General features: G+C 29.9%; 2 protein-coding genes and 1 long non-coding RNA gene across 5 annotated transcripts; 1 reads left to right on the top strand and 2 right to left on the bottom strand.

The window, feature by feature from the left end:
* Positions 1 to 729: 729 nt before the first annotated feature.
* Positions 730 to 12,781, bottom strand: LOC143151389 (uncharacterized). Of its 2 annotated transcripts, none has more exons than XM_076320471.1 (2): positions 12,001 to 12,781; positions 730 to 1,341 (listed from the first exon to the last, which is right to left on the bottom strand). In XM_076320471.1, the coding sequence occupies exon 2, from the start codon at positions 1,058 to 1,060 to the stop codon at positions 758 to 760; it is 303 nt and encodes a 100-aa protein (XP_076176586.1). In that variant the 5' UTR covers positions 1,061 to 1,341; positions 12,001 to 12,781; the 3' UTR covers positions 730 to 757. The 2 variants fall into 2 exon arrangements, with proteins under 2 accessions (XP_076176586.1, XP_076176588.1); XM_076320473.1 differs by lacking the exon at positions 12,001 to 12,781 and adding an exon at positions 1,521 to 3,116.
* Positions 12,782 to 19,042: 6,261 nt separating this feature from the next.
* Positions 19,043 to 22,664, bottom strand: Nito (RNA-binding protein spenito). Of its 2 annotated transcripts, XM_076320359.1 has the most exons (3): positions 22,212 to 22,664; positions 20,648 to 21,957; positions 19,043 to 20,590 (listed from the first exon to the last, which is right to left on the bottom strand). In XM_076320359.1, the coding sequence occupies exons 1-3, from the start codon at positions 22,334 to 22,336 to the stop codon at positions 19,767 to 19,769; spliced, it is 2,259 nt and encodes a 752-aa protein (XP_076176474.1). In that variant the 5' UTR covers positions 22,337 to 22,664; the 3' UTR covers positions 19,043 to 19,766. The 2 variants fall into 2 exon arrangements, with proteins under 2 accessions (XP_076176474.1, XP_076176473.1); XM_076320358.1 differs by having other exon boundaries at positions 19,044 to 21,957.
* Positions 22,665 to 22,939: 275 nt separating this feature from the next.
* LOC143151348 (uncharacterized) lies at positions 22,940 to 23,341 on the top strand. The gene is made up of 2 exons (XR_012993296.1): positions 22,940 to 23,113; positions 23,177 to 23,341. It is a non-coding gene; the product is annotated as an uncharacterized LOC143151348 (long non-coding RNA).
* The last annotated feature ends 291 nt before the right edge of the window (positions 23,342 to 23,632 follow it).

The following is a 23,632-nucleotide window of genomic DNA, read 5'->3' as shown; positions in this document are numbered from 1 at the left end:
GTCGATGAGTTAAGTCAAGATCCCGGTCCTTCTACCGTCACTTACGATTCACAAAATCAAAGAAGGAATTGTAAGTGAATGGTTGCGATGACGAAAATGAAGTTTCCGAAATGATTGATACCAGGTTTCTCAGGTTCGCCACACATATACTGTTGTAGCAAATATAGCAAGCTGCAGCCTCTTTTTTTTCTTTGTTTACACGGAGAAAATCTTCCAAAGATTCCTTCACGCGCGGGGAGGCACCGGATGTTATTCTGTTTGCAGGTCCCGGTGTCTCCCGTGAAATCGTGCGAAGTTTTAACGTCGCACAATAGTCCGAAGTCTCAAAAACGTGGCCAAAATCTCAAAAATGATATCTAGTTAGGGAATTTTAACTGTTGGGTTGGCTACAAGAAGAATACGTCTATACAATCCCGAAAGCGAAAGGAACTGATCCCTTATACCTGTCTCTACAGATCAGTCGAAAGTGAGTATTTGTATGAGCAATACAGCGTATACGAGAGAGAGAGAGAAATCGAACAGTGTATCGAAAAGACAATAATTTGTAAAATAGTGTTAATATTTGAATTCTGCAAAATAGAGACAGTTTTTGGACGTAAGTATAATAATTATTATAATTGGCATAATCAAATTTATTAACTTTTCTACCGTTTTGTTATAACATTCTGTAAGACAAACACATGAAATGAAATTCATGTTCAAATTTATTAAATGTAAAGTGGCAAAACGATAAGCATTATCTTAACATTCGATCGACTCATGCGTGCTTTCTTCGGTCTGAGCTCATTTTTTTTAACCTGTTGACTTGATTGCAAGAAGTTTTAGCATTAGTTTCTACATTGTATTCATAAACCCAAGTCTCATCTTCCGTGATTATCTCTTTCAAAAAATTTTCATCTGTTTCTGTTTGTTGCAACAATTCCGCCACAATTTGTTTTCTGTGTTGCTTTTGCTCGACCGTTAATATTCTCAGTATGAACTTTGAGGCCATTTTTGTGCATTCTAGCCTCTTGACAGTGGTGTAACACGAGCTTATTGATATCCCTACTTCTTTTGACATCTCTCTAATTGAGATTCAACAGTTTCATTGGAGAAGGATTCGATCTTTTACTTTTTCATCGATAGTGGAGGTTGATAGCCTTTTTCGTTTTTGAATTATCTTCAACGGAGATTCGACCATTCTTAAATCTCTCATATTATTCACAAATCTGTGAGCAGCTCTTGCAAGCATCACCGAAGACCCTTTGAAGCATCTCTACTGTTTCATATGCATTTTTCTTCAGATTAAAAGAATTTTATGCATATTCTCTGTTTGCGATAATTACTCATCTCTGAGAATCGCTGAAATGTAAAATCGGAATTTATAGAATTATCAATTACTTCACAACTATGTAACCGATTGTTACAAAATTTGGCACGCATATAACTAAACAATGGAACATGGCATGCTGTCGTTTTCATATTTTTACTACGCTACCAATGCATTCTACAATCAAAGTCCGGAAATTTTGTCAACGCACCATGTGTAAATAAATTTTTATTAACGTAAAAACATCCAGTACTGATATATTTTTACTTTCGCTCATACCACTATAATTATTGATATCTGATGTCTCTACTATCATTTGGAAGAATTCAAGGCCCTCGTCTCCACGATTCTACAAACCCATAACAATTCAGTTTTTTGAAAAAAAGTAGAGAAGCAACAATAAAAGAGGTAACAGTTATTAAAAACAAAATAAAGGAACTTGTGCCTTTTATAACTATAGTGAGTGGTAAAAGAATTTAAATTTTGTACAATCTCGCTTTGACGATGATAAATAGCAAAGTTTATTATCGCCTTTTCAAGCAACGTCTTTTCGTTAAATCCGAGTACTCAAAGATGTAATTTATGTGAAACGATTTTTAAACATTTTAATAAAAATAATTTGTAGAATTATACCCTTGGTTCTATATGCCAACATCTATTCACAAATTTTTAATTCATGAACTGCAAATTGTTTCCACTGCGATACTTTCAGTAGGGCAACTCTCTGAAGAATATCAGGAAACTATAAATAAATATATAAAAGAATATAAAAAAAATTTCTCCAAAATATCTTCCTATAGAAATACAATGGAAGACGTTTTCTCACCGATTTTAATAGCGTCTGATTTTTAAATCATCAATATAACGTTAAGACTACAAGTGATTGTACAAGCGAATTGTACGATGATAATGATGTTTTTTATTAATTGTATATGATTTACATTTTTTTAAAATAAAATCTACTCATATGTTCTCCTATTTCCTACCTTCGTTTATAAACTTTTTAACAATATAAAATTAATGCATAGTAATGCACGAATTTGATGAAATTACTATTGTTCATCTTTATTTTGTACTATTTTGTTTTTCATTTTTATACAAAATTTATTTCACTAATGTTAATTTTATTTCAAATTCTTTATTTTTCTTTGAATATTAATTTGCACGTAAAGTTAACAAATGTTTAATCATTAATCCGCGATATTGGAGTGACCATTTTGTTTTTCGTAATTATAACTTCAGATTCGTAATCAGTAATCCTAAAAATCTCCAAATACCAATTTTCATTTAGACCGAACTGTGGCTTCATATTTTGGCCACGTTTTTGGGACTTTGGACCACTGTGCGTCGCATGATTTCTTTGACATGTGTAACCATATTTGTCAATAATTTTTTTTTAGTTTACTTGCAAATTCTGTAGCTTCTTTAGTATCAGTCGATACATTTTTGCCTTGTGTCCTTACATTATGCAATGAGAAACGTTTTCTAAACCTATCGAGCCAACCATTACTGACAATAAAATGAGGATTATTGGACGTGTCTCCATTTTGTTTTAGGTATTTACAAATTTTTAGAGCTTTCTATTGAATAGTGTTAGAATCTAATAGAATATGTTTTCCACTTATATTTACAATCCAAATGCTGTGCTTTTTCTATTTTTTCCATAATATATGCTCCATACTGATTATAACTGAACAACCCGCAGAAACAGATTCTCTAATTTTGTATTCATTTTCTAGTATTGTGCGGATGATTGTCTCATTTAAATTTAAAGATCTGACAACAGATAAAATCGTTTCTCCATTTTGGAAACGATCTAAAATTTTAATTTTTAATTTTGAAGAAACAAAATGTCTTTTAAAAGTTGTTTTCTTTTCATTACAGGACATTTTATCAATACATACTTGTAATTTAATTTACAAAGTATGTAGATACTAACATATGTACATATTTCTAAAAAATGTTAATTAGTAGCAACATACTTACAAAAATCGTTTGTCATAAAAATGTAATACCGAGAGTTTCTCAGTCATTCAACTTTACAGGATGTATTATACATCGACTATATGATCACGATAAGTGTAAATAAAAGAGAAATATACTTAATACATGAAAAATATTAAGTTAATATCACTTGCTAAATGAGTAAGTATTATCCAAATTATGACGCTTGGTTTAATTTTAATCAGGAAGGTCTTAGAAATATGTTGATAAAAAAAAATTTTTTTAATTGTGATTGTATTACTATTGTAAGCGATTAAGTGGCCTTTAAATTTCAGCAACCGCCTCAATGTTCAGTCCCTTTTTCTTTTCCGCTTCCTGTTCCTTTCTATGACCGTCGCTGCCACAACATGCCGACAGAGGTGTAGAGTTTCGTTGATGGTTCTTTATAAATGTCTTTTATAAACATCAGACAAGCGATGGTCCCATGCTGATGCATATGTTGCAACGGACGTGTAAATAGATATACGCATATTACGAATATTTCAGAAACTAAAACTGACCACCAATTTTTCCAAAGGAAAAAGTTATTTAAAATATTACTCTTTGTAACATAATTAAAAATGAATAAAATCTATGGATAGGAACCTCTTCAACAACTTCACTGAATTATGTTTTTTTAATAAATTTGAACACATTAAACCTATAAGTGATTAGTAATTGATAAAAATAGTTATTGAATGGATTTTTAAAAATATCTATTAATTCGTGTACTTTGTGAATGAGTTTTCTAGTCACTTTTTTAGACCATACTGAGATAAGAATAATAATTACTTTTTTACAAGTTGTGTAAGAATAATACGTAATAATGTACAGGCAACCTGTGACCATCCTTTCATGTTGCTTGGAACTTTGTAACCGAAGTGCTGCTTCTATCATCGTTTTTATAAGTCGACAAAATTGATAAAGTTATCTAAAATTTAATACAATTTTGTGTAATAATGTATAAATATTTTTCGAATGTGTATATATATATATATAAAGAAAATATATATTATGGAAAATAATAACCTATTTAATTTTACTATACACTGTATGTTCTTTTTATTCCAAAGTATTCCAATGTATGCTATAATATATACATATGTAATATACATATACATATATATTTGTGTGTGCACATCTGCAGTATGCGAAAAAAGTATTCATATACTTACTGGTAGATTCTCTACTTTGGATACTGATAACTTTTTTTTACATTCAACATTAATTTAATATCGAATTATAGTAAAATGTAAGAAATTAACACAGCACTTAAATGATATATCATTTTATTAAAATTTAAGTATTTTATTACAAATTGTATAACAAAGTCCTTAACGAGTACGGAAACTGTTAGAAAAAAGATATTTATACAGTAGATACTTCCTTGAATTATTAATCAAAATAATAAATTCAAAAATGAATTATTATTTCGTCGGATATCTGTGCAATCGACTGGACACTGATGCAACTAAATTATTTGTTACACTTTTATCGATTTTTGCCTATTCCTCTTGTAACACATTTTTAGCTCGATTTTGTTTGATATTGTATGTTTTCGAACACGACGCTTCAATTCTTCCCATATGTGTTCTATAACACTAATATCTGAAGACTGCAAAATATTATAATTATTCTGCAATTATACACAATGATGAAACTTTAACTATAAATAATTAGAACACTATCGAGTACCTGCTTTTATAATGCTGTACAAAATAAATAAGAGTAAGTAAATGTACAAGTATGCAAAGCCTTATCTAGATCAGTGCAACGGTCTTGCTTTCTCCTTGTAAACAAGACTTATGTTTGGCATCACTGTCTTGTTGGAAATGGCAAGAATCCAATATTCCTAATTTTTCTGCACTTTGTTTCAGATTTAATTTCAAAATATTTAAATATTCATATCTATCCATTATTTCTTCAATAAAATGTGAACTGCCCAAACCCCTCGCGACCATGCACCCCCATACCATGATGTTCCCGCTACTGTGCTTTACTGTAGCCCGTACTTTATCTGATCCAAAAATATTGAACTTACTGTGGTTGGAAGAAATAACGCTTTTCCAAAACTCCAATGGCTTACTTATATATTTTTTGCAAATTCAATCCTTTTCTGCCTTCTTATATATCTTATTAATGTATGGTTTCTTCCTAGCAATACAAAAGCTAAAAACGTAGAAAGCTTCCTTAAGCCTATTAGATATCGTTTTGAAATAAGCATACTTTCCAGTAGCTATTTCTAATTCCGCCGCAATTTTGGAAGCACTGTTGAATGGATTTTTTTTTACTTTTCTAACAACAAATATTTCATCTCTTATTTAGCTTCGACGGCCGTCCAGATCGACGCTTATTTTCTAATGTTCCCTTTGACTTATATGTATTGGACAGTCGTATGACTTTTTCCCACCAGTTCACCAATTCTTCAAGAGAAGATCTATTTTTATAAAAACCTCTTATACTATTTCGTTCTTTTAACATTGTTTCTCTGTTTTTTCTATACATTTTAAGAGGGCACCACTATAATAAAGACTAAAAAGAAATGAAATGTGATCTATATTTATAATGATTTAAATAAAGACAAATGCACATCAGGAATCCCCTCATTCAATTGTTTATACATTTTTTATCAGTAGATGGCAACTGTATGAATACTTTTTCCTGACGGTTTTCGCACTCGCTAAGAATTTTGTTATATAATTTGTATTAAAATACTTCGATATTAATAAAATAATATTGATCATTAAAAAGCTGTCAATTTCCTATATTTTACTGTATTTCGTTGTTAAATTAATGTTCTGTAGAAAAAGTTATCGGTGTTCGAAGTAAAGCAGCTTGTGGTGTATGGATAATATTTTCGCTAACTACAAATGTATATAATCCATTCATTTATCCATCCATTCATCTATCCATTCATTCGTCCGTCCGTCCGTTCATCCATCACAATACCTACAGTCACAAACGTAAATATTGGCATACCTGGCCTTTGACGATATAAATGCTTGAAAATCGAAAAAAAAACAAAATATCCACTTATTTTGTTTATTAATCATAACTACCTTTAATCTTACAATACTACATAAATTATTTTTTAATTAATTACATTTTAAAGAAAATAAGTGAAATATACATTATGCGCAGTTTTTAGTGAAACAAAAGTATTGACACAGTTATAATATTATATAATACAAAGATTTAAAAGTACCAACTTTTGTATAGTTTCTATCCCTACCTTTTTTTATTCTATTACAAGCATTTCTTTCAGTTGCTACTTACTGATAATATGGTGATTTTGTAGATAAGAAAAAATTGTCTCCTAAATTTAATTTTTCTATAATTTTTTTACATCACGTTTTAAGATATTCAAATAAACCCATTTGTCCATTATGTTTTTGTTGAATATTAGCTCACTTAACCCACTTGACCTCATACAACCCCAAATCATTACCCCCCCTACCTCTATGTTTTACCCTATACCTTCTTTGAACAACTCTGTTTTTAGGAGTTTTCTCACTGAAATAATTCCATCAATCTTAAAAATATTAAATTTTGATTGGTCGGAAAACAACACAGTATCTCAAAAATCGGTTCTTTACGTAATATAATCTTTAGCAAATTGTAATTTCTTTTTTCTGTTAATTCCGTTAATTGTTGGTTTCCGTTTCGCAATTCGCGATCGGTACCCAACACTTCTCAATATTTGGCGAATAGTTATCGGATGAACAAACTTATTAAAATTGTTGTTTATAATTATTGCTATTTCTGACGATGTTTTGATGGTTTTTTTCACGATATTAATGATTTCTTTTATTTCTTTTATTTCTTTTAATGATTTTTATTTCTCGCACACTTATCTGGACGATCACATAGCGGAGCACCTTTTAAAGTTTCATGATTACAAAATCTTTCAATCGTACTCCGTACTATAAAATGGCTTTTCTTCATTATATCTGCTACAACAGAATACGAATACACTTGATTATATGAATTTAGTATTATTTTTCATTTTGAAATACTAGTTACATTTTACGTCCCGTCTTACAGATTTTTGTATTTTCTTCTAAAAAGAGTTAACTGTTTATGAAACAAGGGTATAAGGAGCGTAACAACTTTGTAAAAATTTTATTTTAATTTAGATGAAAAAGAATGATTTGTAAATGTGTCAATACTTTTATTTCACTAAAAACTGCACATAATGTATATTTCATTTATTTTCTTTGTAATGTAATTTGTTAAAAAATAATTTATGTAATATTATAAGATTAGAGACCCAGTAGTTATGATTAATAAACAAAATAATTAGATATTTTATCGTTTTTTTATTTTTAAGCATTTATATCGTCAAAAGTCAAGTATGCCAATACTTAAGTTCGTAACTGTCTCTCACGCGTTTTTTATAAATATTGCACCGAATACTGTACATTCTTTATACATATTTTACATTATTACGGTATAACCTGTATATTCTTTACTTTGAATGTATTATTAAGTATGTTACGTATACTGTTACGCTACTTTTAAGTATTGTAATTCATGTTATGTGGTCGTTATATTTTCAAGTGTAACGTGTACTATATATTTTCCATATTTCAATGCTTATCAATGGTTTCCACATGTGGTTCTAATGTATTTGCCACATTTTTATGTATCATATTAAATGCATGTCGTATAACTGGAATGTGAAACATATTAGTTATATGTATTGAAACTGATTCTCAACACGCAATGACATATATTTAATAAATAGATATTATATCAATTCATGCGATTTCTCTCAGATAAATTAGATTGTAACATAGAATTCTCGAAACGTTAAAGTTGCTCAATCAACGTGTTACTTTTGCGCAATTATCAAGTGTATGACTTTTCTCTCTCGCGCCAGAATTATTGTCCCCATATGTATAGTAATTTCTTTCAAAATAAAGTTATTTTCGCTACTTTCTCAAATTGCTGGTTCAGAGTGAAATTTTCATTATGTTTTAAGATGGCATTATCTCCGATACACAATTGATTGTGTCTCACAATCAGGCTACTAATGAATTACATTACCAATGTAAAAACAGAAAAGTAAAAGTTTGATATTTCTTACTTTATCATTATACAACTGCTTTAATTAAATTTATGAAGTTTGAATGGTAAAAATATTGGGTTGTTCGGAGTCATTTCGTCTTCCAAAATGGAGAATATATAATTTAATAAAATGTTCATACACTCTAAAAGAATCGTGTTTCATTTTCACCAAAAAAAACGAAATGACTTTCCGAACAACCCAATATATTGTACTTTGGATATAAAACATAAAGATATTTAAATAATTTTTGAATTAAACAGATAATGTAACAATTGTTTAAAATTGACAATATGATTGTCACAATAATAAGAATCAAATTTCTTTACTTATTATAACAATAACTGTATTTAAAAGTTTTATCAAATACTACCCAACAATTAACTATTAAATAAATCTAATTTGTTTTCACCGTTTACCATTCATTTTGACTATTTCCTACGCGGTCTATCTGTTTTTCAGTTGTTCTCAATTTCGTATTCTTCCCTTGCACGAGGTCACTGTGCAATTCCAAATTAGTGATAAAATGAAAGAAAACTGTGAAGTCTTAATCTATTTCTTATTATTGTTCAATTAAATGCAAAAAATCGCCCATTCCTGTAGCAGAATCTTGCTTTCATACAAAAATATGATTGAACTATTAATTATAATTATAGTTTTAAAACTTGTGATAAACAAAAGAGAAAGTGAAAACCAAAGTGTTAAAAAGTAAGAATGGAAGTAAAATAAAATAAATATATAATACATTAATAATGATATTTTAATAATGTGTAGTCTTCATTTCCATTGTGCCACTGCCTTGGAATCACACCATGACAATAAAAGAGAGGGAGACAAAATTTGATCGCCCCTGTTTCTCTTCACAGAGAGTCAAGTTCAAGCTACAGTTACCGAAAAAAGTACCATTCAGCTGCGACAGAAGCGCCGTTGGTCGAAGACGATGACAAAGACCAACAGCGGCGATCTCAAGTTCGAGTGAGAACGAATTTGTAGCAAGGTGCATCGACGTAGGCTCCTAATAAAACATCAAATATTCATAAACAGAATAATTTGCTTACAGTTTAGGTACAACCACTGATTTGATACGTTGCTCGTAATGAAAAAAATGAATACAATTTAATATAATCATTGATATTTTAATAATTATTTATAGCGAAAAAAATTAATTTTTAGTTATTAAAAATAATATAAATCCGCTTATACTCATTTCTATCAAGATAAACTCTATATAATTTCGAGTCGTTCTTCATCGCCAGCTCAAACCAAACAGCCGCATTTTCTGCGTTATACACCCCAATTATTGGAACTTATTTTATAATAAATTTAACATTGAATCAAGGAAACAATACTGAAACTGTAAAGTCAACTGCGTCGGTTTTCTATGATTCAACCCATTTAGACGGCAGTAGCTCCTCAAAGAATTTGTAATGTAAGAAAGCATAAAAGCTATACTTGTTTTAATACGAACATGACTTGTTTTGTGTGTAAATCTTTTTTTATATATCATTTTTGTTATAATATATAAGTACATATACTTGTAAATGATATAATTATAAACGTATAAATAATTTTCAAAATAATAATGATCATTACGCATATTAAATTGTATTTATTTTTTCATTATGAGAGACTTATCAAATCAGTGATAGTATTTAAACAAGAACGAAATCATTCTGTTTCTTAATAGCTAACATTTCATTAGAAGGCTACGCCAATGACAGTATTCTCTTTCACTCGGTCTCGCTACAATCTCCGTCGCCGTCTTTGTCTAATAGTGATTCTTGCTTGCGATCATACAAGTGGTAACGAACTACGGGCGGAGCGTCGACGTAAACAAATTTGATTTTAGAGTATGAAAATATTTATATTAATCTGCTATTCTATCAATGGAATGCAAATTTTCGAGATCATTTGTGACCATTTGAGAGCATACAGCCCCACACCATAAGGTTGCTTTGACCATATTTAACTGTAGGTCTAATATTTATAGATTTCAAAAGATTCTCCCTCTTTTCTATACACTAATTTTTGTCCATTTGAACTCTAAATATTAAACTTGCTCACATCTGAGAAAATAACTCGTTTCCAAAAATCTAATCTATGTAAGTTTTTATATAAATTAAATAAAAATATAAATTAAGTTATTTAATTATATTTTTAAGTTATTTAATTATAACTTATTTTATATAAATTAATTTTGTCTCGATTCACTTTATTGACGTAGAAATTTTTAAAAATACCCTGAATCTGTAAGTTCATTTGATATTGTTTTTATACAAACTTTGTTGCCAATCCTTGCCTCTAATTCTGCTGCAATTTTAGGTGTACCTTCAAATGGATTTTCTTTAATTTTCTTTATAATAAATCTTTTATCTCTTTCAGTTATTTTTCCATAACTCGATTATAATGTTTCTTTTCTCTACTTTAGTTTCTTTATTTATAACACTCATAATAAAAATTATGATTCTTCAACAAACACGGTAAGAATTGACAAAATGTTATGCAACAAAAGAAACAAAAACAATAGAAAACCGGGGCTCGCCCAATATTTTAGTTTTTATTGGTACATTTTGTCAATATGCTTACGTGCCTTTGATAGCTAATTAGCTAATTATAATCATGATTATTATTGTTTAAACCGAACGCATTGTTGTGTATGGATACTTTTTTCGGTAACTGTACGTTTGCTCAGGGAAAAGATTGCTAACAGTAAGAACAAGTTAAATACGGTGATGACGAGTGAAATATAATTAATACTAAAACGTCAATTTTATGCATAGGTATATAATGACGATCGCGGACAATTTTAACATACTATAGTATTTTTGCAAAAAGTAATACAATTCAATAAATTTTACCATATTTTATTTTTGATGAAACTTACAGATAAAGTAGTTACAAAAATATTCAATGCGTATTTTTTTATCAACATAATTAATTCTACAATTCTACTCCTAAAATTTATTCCGTTAAATCCCCCCCATTGTAATAACGAGTAAAGATATTTGGTTTTTAATATTGTACTTTATTTGTCAATTATACAGAGTACCTTAAAATATCCATCAACTCCTATTAAAATGGAAGAAAATGATCTTTATGGAAAATTAAAAAATTTCATGTAATTGTAGTATTCTCTATGGAATGGTGGTATAGCACAGTCTCTCCATAAGTAAAAGTCTCAGGATTCAAACGTTACATATCAAGAAGAGAAGAGCATTTTTTTCTTCACTGTCAGTGTTAAACTTAGAAAAGGACAATAAGCGAAAAAAAAGGACAGGACAAGCATTCAAGGTAGCCAGTAAATATCAAAGGTGTATCGACGTAACTCACTAATTCAATTGTACAACTTTTTTATTATTAATTATTTTTTAACGAAAATTTTAATATTATATTTAGTGGCTGTTTCTCGAAAAAAAATAAGACCAAATATGTTGTTTAAACTATATTTACATGTTAAATTAGTAACAATAGCTATCAAATAATTAAATATAAGCTTCATAATATTTTCGCGTTTAGTCTTATTTTAATCAGAAAAGTTTCACAAATTAAAAGTAAAATTTTCATTGAAAAATAATTTATTATTAGTAAGAAAGTTTTACTAAATTATCGTATTAGTACATATTCATCGACACATACATACCTATACGGACTTATGTAATTCTTTTTTGGTGCTTTTTGTTGGAGGTTTGTTTACGTTTCCATACAAAGTAGAGCCGAAACGATTTCTCATCTCTACTTGTTAGAGGGTAAAATATCTTTCTTCTCCCTTATTCAAGTAACAGTAAACATAACTTCTGTTCTCTTTAAGTAACATTAAACATATCTTATTTTTAATACACAAACGTGAAACAATCTATAGAAATATATATAAAGCATTAGTGTTACATAATCATAATTAATAATTTATTTTTGTAATTGAACAGTTCCAATAATAATAAATAATTTTTTTTATTATTTATTACAAAATTAAATGTCATTCTAATCATGTTGTATCTGATTTCGTTTTAATCAGAAATATGTTTAAAAAAATTGCATTACAAAGAAAATAAAAATTAAAAATTAAAAAAGTTTTGTCATGCATTGTGTTTAATTTCACATAAATATTTGACAGCGGAACAAACTGCACTACACGGATTCGCTCGGTGATCGCTCAGGGGGCCATCTCCTTAGTAGTGGGAATCAAAATTTTACTTGAAGGATAAAGATCTTTTTCACATATGAAGAGATTTTAACCTAGTTGCAATTTTCGGTACTGACTGGAAATAAAATTTTCATACCGGAAGTCAGTTTTTTTAAACAAAACACGGTATTTTTTGTTGCATATTCTAATTGCGTGCAAAAAAATATGAAAGTTTTATCACAAACATTTTTCCAGAAATGTTTCCACTGGACGAAAAATAAACTTCAACGTATAAATTCACAGTTTTCATATTAGAGATTTAATTTTTACTAATGTATTTGAACAAATTATAGAACAAAAATTGAAGGACAATATCTTTTTTTAAATAAATTAACAAAAATAAACTATGGAAATAAACAAAAAAATAACTAAACTTAATTATATTAATAAACAGGAAATTTAATATTAATTCACATAACTTGAAAAACCAAATATAAGGAGAAAAGAGTTTAACATTGATGTTGAAATGAGTCATCATTTTACAAAATACAGAGATTTAGTTTGTTTTGGAAGAAATCGGCAGTTCAAAAAATTCGATCGGCATTTAACAATCGAATTGCTTCTTTTATTCTTTTCACCATATTTTTTCTCGTCATTGTATGTTCGCGATACTTGTATAATATTCTTCTCCATAAATAATAAAGTATAATAAGATCAGGCGATCAAGGAGGATATGTAATTTCACCATATTTGATTATCCACTTATTAGGAAACATTACATTTAATTTTGTACGAGCAGCTCTCTTGTGGTCGATATACACATTTTCGAAAAAAATATTTCAGACACAACTTTCATATTTCTGGCGTTCAATTTGAATATGCACCAAAAAATACCATGTTCCATTTAAAAACACTAACTTTCGGTATGGAAATCCTATTATAGTGTTGCCTCATTATAGGTTATTATTTGTGTTTCATTGTAAGTAGTCACTCTATCCCCTCCACTGTTTTTGTAGTTGCCGCAGCGAGTGCAATAGACTGAGTGAGGGAGAGAGCACAGGACGGCAGCAAATTCGCTCGAATCTTTGGCGACTTTAATAAATAATCTTATATTGTGACGATCCTTAGATTTCGTTAAGCAGCCCCTACTGGTATTGAATGAAGACAATATACCAATTTCATTTTCTATTTCCAATGCTTTTTTCCTATAATAATAAATCCATGATTGGAGTTCTCATTGTTCACTGTTTTAAAAACCACGTCTGAAGGCGGTTATCCAAATCCTGAAAACTGTATGTCCTTTTTTTAATTTTAATTTATGGATTTCTTTAGCTGTATAGTTTCTTAATTTACCTTCTTCACGTTGAATGCTTCGAACTGTTTCTATACAGATTTGATACTGTCCTGCTAAATTGGAAACAGTTCCTCCCATTGCGTTCAACTTGTTAAAAACTCCCTTCTATCTTTAATAAGGTTCCTTTCCGATCCATAATAATTTAATTGTAATAACACGCAATTACAATAATAATTATAATAGTACAATTTATTAAAATTTTTTAAATTTAAATAACTTTCCCTTAAAACAAAAAGGATATTTATTTTCCTGCATTCCTATACAATTGAAACCGCTGAAACTTGAGCGGCCTTTTATGGTTTGCCGAAGACTATTTCGTTGTATGTTGTGCCTAACCCCAAGTGGACGACCTATGTACGTATAACGAGACAATACTGTATTTCCGATTAGTATCGAAAATTGCAACTATCATAGAGATATTCAAATCAGTTATTAAAATCTTTTAAATATTCCATAAAAATCGTTCCCCTCTATTTTAATAGAGTTGGACAGGTGGTTTAAAATACCCTGCATATTTAAATATGTTTGTTTGGTACCATTTTTATTGGAAGAATCTCATTAATCCAATAAAACTTACTTTCCCGCTTCAGTAACACTTATTGTTAGTAACTTGAAACACCCTTGATTACTTATCAATAATAACGTCGAAACTTGCTCCGAGCCAGCAGTTCCAGAAAGTGGGCAGCAGTGGGGAACTTTGTGGCGCAGTAAGAACAAATTTATGACATAATAAAGAAAGTACTGTACTTATCGTATTGAACTCGAACGCACGTTCTAAAACATTTAATCTTGAAATATTGCAACTGGACACGACTAATCTTTTTATAACAAATCTTATGAATCGCTATAAAATATCAATGCTCTGTCAATGGCTTTCCAACATTTTAGTTTAAAAGTATATTGTGAATTTAAGAATTAAATTATTGATGGTGAAATGTATATCACTGCGTTTTGAAAATTAATTCAACACATATAACTTATACATGACAGTTCACATAAATCACCATAAAATAAGTGTTGATATGTATTTAATAATTAATAATTTATCCTTTGGATTTGTAACATATTTTAAAATTTAATGGACCTAACCTATATTCATGTAACGATTGCATAAATTACTATGAAATAACACTGCTTTGACAATAGACAAGAATTTATTGTTCAATGAACAAATTATTATTAATTAAATACATATGTATCATTGCAGAATGGGAATTCCGATACATGTAATCAAGACACGACAATTATTTAATATATAAAAACAATGCTTTATCAAAAATAGTGAAATATTTAATGTTTACAATAGATTACTAATTTACTGAATTTATTATTTACTACTCTGATCTGTTTATGTAGCCTATAAGTCGTATGAGTCTCTATTTCTATTTTGCATATTTGTTTGAAATGTTTGCTACACAATAAAATTACTTCATACATTGAACTACATAGGAATATGTCTAATATTAATGTCATATGTTCGATATATTTTTATCTATTCCGCACTATTGCGCTATTGCGCTATTGGACTATTAATACTGATGTATTAAATATGTATATTTGTCGTTTAAATAAAATGTGCTAAATATTAGTTACATATATCAAATTTCATTCTCAATATGCAATAAAACGTATTTAATATATAATAATTTGTTAATTGAATTGATAGTTTATCATCAGAGCTGTGACAAGTCAGGGGTGTAAGGAACACGTGCACTTGGACGATTTGTTATGAAGAAACTGACTATTGCCCATAAAAATAAACAAAAATGAAATAAATTACTTTAGCACTTTACAATCCGCATAGTTTGAGCAAAAACTTTTTTGCGACGATACAAAATACACATACGTCTATGTGTATGTATCACGAAGGAAATGAAGCCTGTACATAAACCTTAAATAATTTAGTATTGTAGGCAAAGGGTTCTTATTTCCTAGGATAATCTTGTATAGGTTATATATCTCCATATTCATTCTTAAAGTGTAATAGTAACAAATGGAATTTATGTAATAAAATGCAGTTTAATTCTTACTTTAATAACCTATTTTTAACTTCTGTAGAGCTATTGAAGAAACAATATTATTTTATAGTGACCCGTTTGACTTCTTGTATAAAAGTAGATTAATTGTGTCTACGATATTTCGGAAAATTTAAACCGCTCCGTCGTATGGTGACCTGTAGAATGATTTTGCGCATTTATGTTGTCTTATTGGATAACAGTTCAACATTTTAGTATATGAAAAACAAAATGTAGACCGAGACATAATGTCAAATGGACCATATTCTCTAATTTAACACGAATTCTGTCACCATAATGTATTCAGTAGTAGACCACAAGTAATACTTCCTTATCTTCCGAGTTTATACTCCCATAGAGGTTATTTCTCAAAATACAAAGGAATAAAATTATTACAATTTAGTTTTAAGTTTTACTATTAAGTGGTACTAATTGACGTTTTCAAATGATAAATAAAGGTTTAATATGTATTTTTTACCCTACATGTCTTTTCAATATTAAGTAATTGAAGTTCAAAATATTTGCCAATCTATTTGTTTTATTTGTATAAAGCGTAAAATACAGTGGACAGTAGATGGTCTCTTCTATCCAAACCCTTTCTTCACTGTGGCTCTGAAACAAACTTTCCTTTTTCTCAATTTTAATTAATTAAAAAAATATTTAAATTACAAAGAAACACTTTGAAACAGCACCGACAATTCTTCACTTTTCAATTCGACACAACTGTTTCTGTAGGACATAAGATTTGGAAACGCTACTGTTTTTTTTTCCTTTTTTAAAAATTTAATCAGTACTTTTTAGTAATTAAAAAGCCAAAAATGGCCACAGACCACAGAGAACACTAACTGCACAATCAATCTAAGTATGAGATGGGAAGAATCTTCTTTGAAAAAAAAAAAAAAAAAAAAAAAAAAAACCAAGAAAACCAAGAAAACCACACCACGAAATTCACGGTCAACTTCACAAGAAAATTTGTATTTAAAACCCATGCGACTGATTGCCAAGTCAGAGCATGCATTTTATAATGATCTAACTAAACTTCTCTATATAATGATCATTTCCTTTTCTTTGATACCACTGAAATTAACCAAAGTATTCTTCCTGGTAAAGTTTCCTTTATGTATAGAACAATTGTTATATCCTTTGATACCACTGAAATCATCAACTCATCTTCCTGTTAAAAATCAGTTACATTTCTAATGTAATACTTATTATTTTCATTTGAAGCCACTGAAACTTTGGTAGGTGAACTAAAAATAATGAATGCATTGACTCAGCATAATGGTCATCTATTTGTTGTTCCGACACTATTGTGTGATTAAACCACTGCACCTTCGATTGCGCCATATTGTAACGCACTTTTAAAATAACCATTTTAAAAGAGCGTCACAATGTTGGTCGCCAAGCACAAACACTTGGATTTGTTTTACATTTCACTGTACACGTTCTGTTTTTTCTTTTATGCTTTTCAAATATTTATCACTAAACACTGTCCTTCCAAAAGAAACGATTCTGTCCTTTTTCACTGAGAGAAAAGCACAGAGAGCCATTTTAGAATTTCATCCATTCACTTTCTTCAGTTCACTTTTCAGAACACATCCACACAAGTCACTTATATAGGTATTATATGTATATATCACACAGATAATTCTACATAATCATAAAATGCAACTTTACAATTAATTAGACTTAATTACTGTATCAAATATAGTTTAAGCAGATCTTTCATATTCCACCCTTTTCATGAGTAAGATTTCTTTCAGTACAAAATATTTAAAAAATAAAAAACAATGAGGATGAAATTTAGAAACGAAAGATTCTTTAAGGTGTTTCATTTGAATATGAAAGAACTGTCTATACACGCGCCAGTGTATAATTACAGTACATATTAAATCTAGGATCATTATGAGTTACCTGTGATAATTCAAACTTATTTAAGTGTTTCCACAAAAAACCTTATTGAATACTGAATTGCTACATTATTAGTTTTTCATATATATGTAAAAAGGTATTATGATACGATTTAATGAAAATTTTTAATCCAAAATTAAGAAAATATATAATGTTAAATTTTGTCTACCATTATGATTTTAATATTTTTCTCAGCAATTCAGACTCATAGAAATTTGATACTTTTAATGGATATACAAATTTGTATGTCTAGCATTCTCTACTTTAATATTTGCATTATTTGCAACTTACAAAAATTATTCACACATACCTACTTTAATTTTGAGAAATTTGTAATACTGAATGTTTAAAATCTCTAATTTTTATAAATGTAATGTAAAGTTTAATTTTCATTTCAACTTAATCCAATGATATTTGAGTTTTATTGGCAATTTCTCATTTAGCCTTGTATGTTATTAATCATTTCAGACCTGTAATTGAGACACAGTTTTTGGTTGGATTTTGTAAAGTAGTTTTAAAGTAGTTTTGGACAAATTGTAAATCTACAGTGTAAAGTATATTGTAAAAAATCATTGCTTAATTTCACACACATACATATGTTAATGTCAGGTCTGAAAAGATTAACCATATTTAATTACCACTTATTATTTAAACATTTCCTGGACATTTGGCTTTAAAATATCTATCTGCTTTAATATTTACTGAATTTAATGTGTTCTATACATATACATATATCCATATATATGTATATTGGATGTTCATTTGAAAACTTTAAATCTAAATATCTTGAAAACCACTCACTTTTGGGAATAATGATAAATACAAAAGTTGCTCAGTTTCAAGAGGGCAATATAACTACTTTCATATTTTTTTATGTGTCTAATGCTTTTAAGGTTCTTTGAAAGATAATTTTGTTTTTTTCTATTCTATTGGGAACCTATATTGTTATTTACATATTCTTATTCTAAGCAAAAAAAAAATTTAGTATAGAATATTGTTTTATCAAATTTTGTCTTAAAAAGATATTTCATAAAATAATATAACAAACTGTTTTTGACACATAAGTGATATTTGTAATTTATTGTATTGTAAGAAAGTCATGTAAAAATGTATAATTGTTATTGCTTTGTTACTATTTAGTCATAAAAAATGATTTAAAAAATTGTCATTTGTATAATTTAATTTTGTACCTTTTACATTTGAAGTAGCAAAATTAAAATAAAATTTGTGATTTTATTAAATTCTTTTTAAGACAAAATCTAATAAAAAAATGTTCCATACAAAAGTTTGATTCTTTTTTGCATAAAATGAACATTTTTAAATAAAAATATAAATTTTCATTTGAAAAAATCAAACTACCTTTCAAATAATCTTAAAAGTTTCAATAAATGAAAAAATAAGTAAAATAGTTACATTTACCTCTTGAAACTGAGAAACCTTTATATCCTACAATTTTCCTAAAAATGTTGTTTTTGAAATATTCAAATTTAAAATTTACAAATGGATACACTGCATGTACATACATATATAGATACGTATGTAGATATGTGTAGGTGCCTGTGTACACATAAATTTTATTAGATAATGCACAACACGTAGATTTTAACAAACTTTAGGTTATCATTTTCACTCTTAAATTCTGTTTTAAGATGGCTATGAATATTCAACTAACGTATATGCTTATACAAAGTGCCAGCTATTGCTATAAGTTCGCTGTATACAGTGTATGCTTTACGTTGAAATCTCTCATAACCGAAGGATTAAAATTTTAACAGGACAAAGAATGTGATAACCTATGAAAAAATTATTATATAAAAAATTATCTTATTTTACAAACTCCTCAAAATTAGACGAATATTTAATATCCATATCCCATATGAAGCATTTTTTCGAAAGCTGCAAATAGTGTACTTAAAGCGATAGTACTAAACACCTTAGTCAGCACACACACACGCGCGTGCACGCGTGTGTAGGGTATACGCGCGCGCGCGCGTGTCATAGATATCTTAGGCGCTACCCCCCTTAACAACGACGATTACCAGATGATCCTCCTTGAGTCCTTCTTCACTGAGACTTGGGCAGGTTCTTTTCAACAGTTCTGTAGAAAATGCACAAGGTGGAAATGCATAAAGAACTCCAGTCCCCTCTGTGTCTTTGTTAAGCAGTGAAATAACTCCTGCTGCCTCTTTTTGTTTTAAATATGACACCAGGTTACGCAATGGTCTGGTTTGTACATTAGTATCATCTGTAGAAATAACTGTACTTGAACCAGCCAAACCTAGGAAAATAGCATGTGAACTAGAAGTTTGAATTCTTTTTGATACATCATCCAGTTTAGGTTGATCTAAACGCAATCTTTGTGTAATTCTTAGCATATGTTTTCCATCTTCATCTTTCATTAAGGCTTCAATTATCTCTGTATCACCATCAGTTAAATGAAATTTGGCTGGAAATAAAGAGTTTTTTAAGATTAGTGCTCCTTGCCACACTGCTATTGATTTTCGTGCAACTTCTGGCAGTGTTCGGGAAGTGGAAAGCATTCCAGTACGAGTATTCTCTGAATCTGAATCTGAATCAATTTGTCTTCTACGAGGAGATCTTGATCTTGATCTATCTACACCTGGTTCTCTGGATAGAGATCGGCGTAAGCTTCTTGGAGTTTCATACTCTAACTCTGGTGGTGGTCTACGGCTAGACCAATCAGCTTCATCTCTCATGTAACTGTCTGGATAAGTTCCACGATAGCCTCCTCTTCCTCCACCTCTCCTTTCGTGCCATGGAGCAGATCCTCTACCTCTGAACCCTCGTGGTCCATAGCCAAAGTCACTATCTGGTCCATAGGGATCATAAGAAGACTCATAATCTACTGGTCTTGGTCTAAACTCACCACTTTCTTCTGAATAGGGTCTTGGTTTAAAGCCAAATCCTGGTGTTACATCTGCAAAATCTACTCTTAGTCTTCTGTCTGGACCACCTAAAGGAAATCCTCTCATTTCTTTTACAGCAGCTTGAGCTGCATCAATTGAGTCATATAGAATGTAAGCATTGCTGTCGCCTTTTATATAATCAATTTTTTTTATTGCTCCAAATCGATCAAACTCCCTTTCTAGTTGCGGTACAGAGGTCCATGGTCCTAAACCACCAACCCAGATTCTTGTAGTAGGAGTAGCTTTTCCATAACCAATTTTACATTGGAATTTTCCTATATATTGCCCAGAAAGTTCGACTTTACATCTATGTGCCATGTCTAAAGTCTGAAATCTGACAAAAGCATAAGCATTTCCTGTTCCTGGTGGAGGCCTTTTGATATCAATATCATCTACAATTCCATATTTACTGAAAATCCTCCTTAATTCCTCTTCTGTGATATTAATTTCCAAATTTCCTGCAAATAGAGTTCTTGTTGCCAATGGATCATCTTCTGGAGAAACATGATGTAAATAATTAGGGAATTTATCCTTTTTATTTTCCACACGCTCAAACCCGTGAACGGGATGCCTTATCATCATGTGCCTTGGAGGACCATAATGATGTGGTGGACCAGGATGAACATGAGGTGGACCGTGATGGATTGGTGGTCTAACAAACTCATGATGAGGTGGGGGAATTGCTTCACGTCTCATTTCTCTATGTGGTGGTGGCAATCCAACTGGGGGTCCATAAACTCTTTCATATCTTTCTAATGGTCTGTGTCTATCTGTTGGTCCAGGACTTCTAGCATAATACCTTTCATAATCAGGTGGTGTTATAGATCTTGGACGACGATAAGTGTCAGATCTTTCATAAACTGGCTCAACAAGTGCCACTTTATCATACATAATAATTCTTGGTTTTGCATGTTTTGCATCTCTGGCATCTTCTGAACTTCTAAAGCAAACATATGCAACACGCTCATCTAGTTCATGAGAAATTCTAATAGAGAAATCACCAAACTTTTTATATTCTCTATACAGAGTATCTTTAATTACTTCATCGCTGGCTTTTGGATGAATTGAGCTTATACAAAGAACTTTGTAACTATATGGACGCTCTGGAGGTAATTCTCTGGGTGCTCTTAAGTAATCATCTCTATGAGAACTAGATTCTACATAACGTGCATGAGACGAGGCACGTGTTGGTGGACTAGGACTTCTTGCACCTCTACTACGACGACGGATTCTTTCAGGAGTTATTCGTTCATCACTGGAATCATCGTATCTATAAATTGACAAAATAATTTATAATAAAGTTATATTACAATTTAATAAGAAGAAATAAAGTTTAAATTCAAAATGTACACAATTTGCCACTGACTTTTAGAGTTTAAAATAATAAAATAAAATGTACATAATTGTTCCAATAACTTTATTAATTAAAACAAAAAGTATTGAAGAGATACGAAAAGAAAAAAATATACTTCTAACATTCTTTTTTAAATGAATAAATATTAGAAAACAATGAAAAATTCTTACCGTCCCATGGAAGATCTGCTACGTTTGACGCGAGGAGGTGGAGTGTCCCGACTAGAGCTCCTTTTCATATTATTGCGGATTTTAACCGTGATCTTATGTCGATCGTCGCGCGGAATTCCAATCATCAACGCTGCTTAACACGGCAGAGCCGAACGAATGATGAAAGAAAAAACAATGAATCGATAATCACACGAAGGCCTTCAGCATGAACAAACCGTCATTCACCAAGTCTTTATCCTTCTCAACGAACACAAAATGGCGACGTTCTTTACTTGATTTCCGGAATTTCCTTTCAAGCTAAAAGTAATTCCATAAAAATCTAATTAAAAGTTTCGCATTTTCTAGAATTCTGTATTTTCACGTCGATTTATTTATTTTAAATTACTAATATTTTAATTACTATATGCGTGTATAATATACTATTTGTATTTGCAAGCTATTGATTCGCAATCGATGTACAGCATACTGTTGGTTCAAATGATTCCGTCCATACTTCCCCAGATGTATGTATGTATATAGTATGTATACCCATGGCATTAATTCCACACGTTTCAAGAGAAAGTCATCATCTCTGTACTAACCAACGTCTGTGTTCTTATGAGTATGCATTTTGATTGGTGTGAAGCTAGTAACTTTCTCTTGAAGCAAAAATGCATTAATGCCAGTAGTGCATACTCGCAACATCAATTCGTTCCTATGTAAGGGGAAAAGCACTAACATTGGATTATTCTCGCGCGCATTGCGTGACATAGGTGCGTAAAAATATTATACCGCTAGATGTATGTGGAAGATCTACAGGGAAGTATAGCAATTCTCTGAATAGATACTGGATATGATCAAACTACATACGACAAAATACACGAGTCGCTATAAAATAAGAATAAACTATCAATATCTTCAAGGTATTTCTAGCTGAATTTCATGATTAAATTATTATTTATTGACTATATTTGATTATGTTTCAGAATTAATTTTGATACATGTAACCTGTTCGTGACAGGTCGCACGTAAGAAAATTATTATTAGTAAGTAAAGTTGGAAGTGAAGAAAGAGAAGTACACGTGTAATAAACAATAAGGTCTTTTTGTTTACTAATAATTGTATAACAATAAAGGCTATTTTTTCATTTATTTCTTCGTTCTTTCTCTCCTAGTTTTCTAATGACAAGACTTAAAAATTGATTTGCTTAATTTATAGGATGTTCGTAATGCATGAAAAAAAAAATTAAGTCAAATCATCAATAAGTGTGGCTGAAAATAAAGAAACGCAAGTAGCCTATTTACCAGCAGCAGAAGATAGAGCTGCAAGAAAAATATTCAAGTTATACAGATAAGTGTTCTGTATTAATATTTGAAAGGAATTCACACACAAGGCTTCAATTTGTGAAAGATCAAGCTAAATGAACCAAAGAACAATGGTGA

This window comes from Ptiloglossa arizonensis, chromosome 9, assembly GCF_051014685.1.
Source record: "Ptiloglossa arizonensis isolate GNS036 chromosome 9, iyPtiAriz1_principal, whole genome shotgun sequence".
Lineage (NCBI taxonomy): Eukaryota > Metazoa > Arthropoda > Insecta > Hymenoptera > Colletidae > Ptiloglossa > Ptiloglossa arizonensis.
This window is presented reverse-complemented; position numbering and strand designations above follow the sequence as displayed.

Excerpts from the sequence above, each read along its gene's own strand:
- LOC143151389 (XM_076320471.1), bottom strand. The coding sequence starts at position 1,060 with ATGTCAAAAGAAGTAGGGATATCAATAAGCTCGTGTTACACCACTGTC.
- Nito (XM_076320358.1), bottom strand. The coding sequence starts at position 22,336 with ATGATTGGAATTCCGCGCGACGATCGACATAAGATCACGGTTAAAATC. Across the intron at positions 21,958-22,211 it reads AGCAGATCTTCCATGGGACG|ATACGATGATTCCAGTGATG; the intron begins GTAAGAATTTTT and ends GTCAATTTATAG.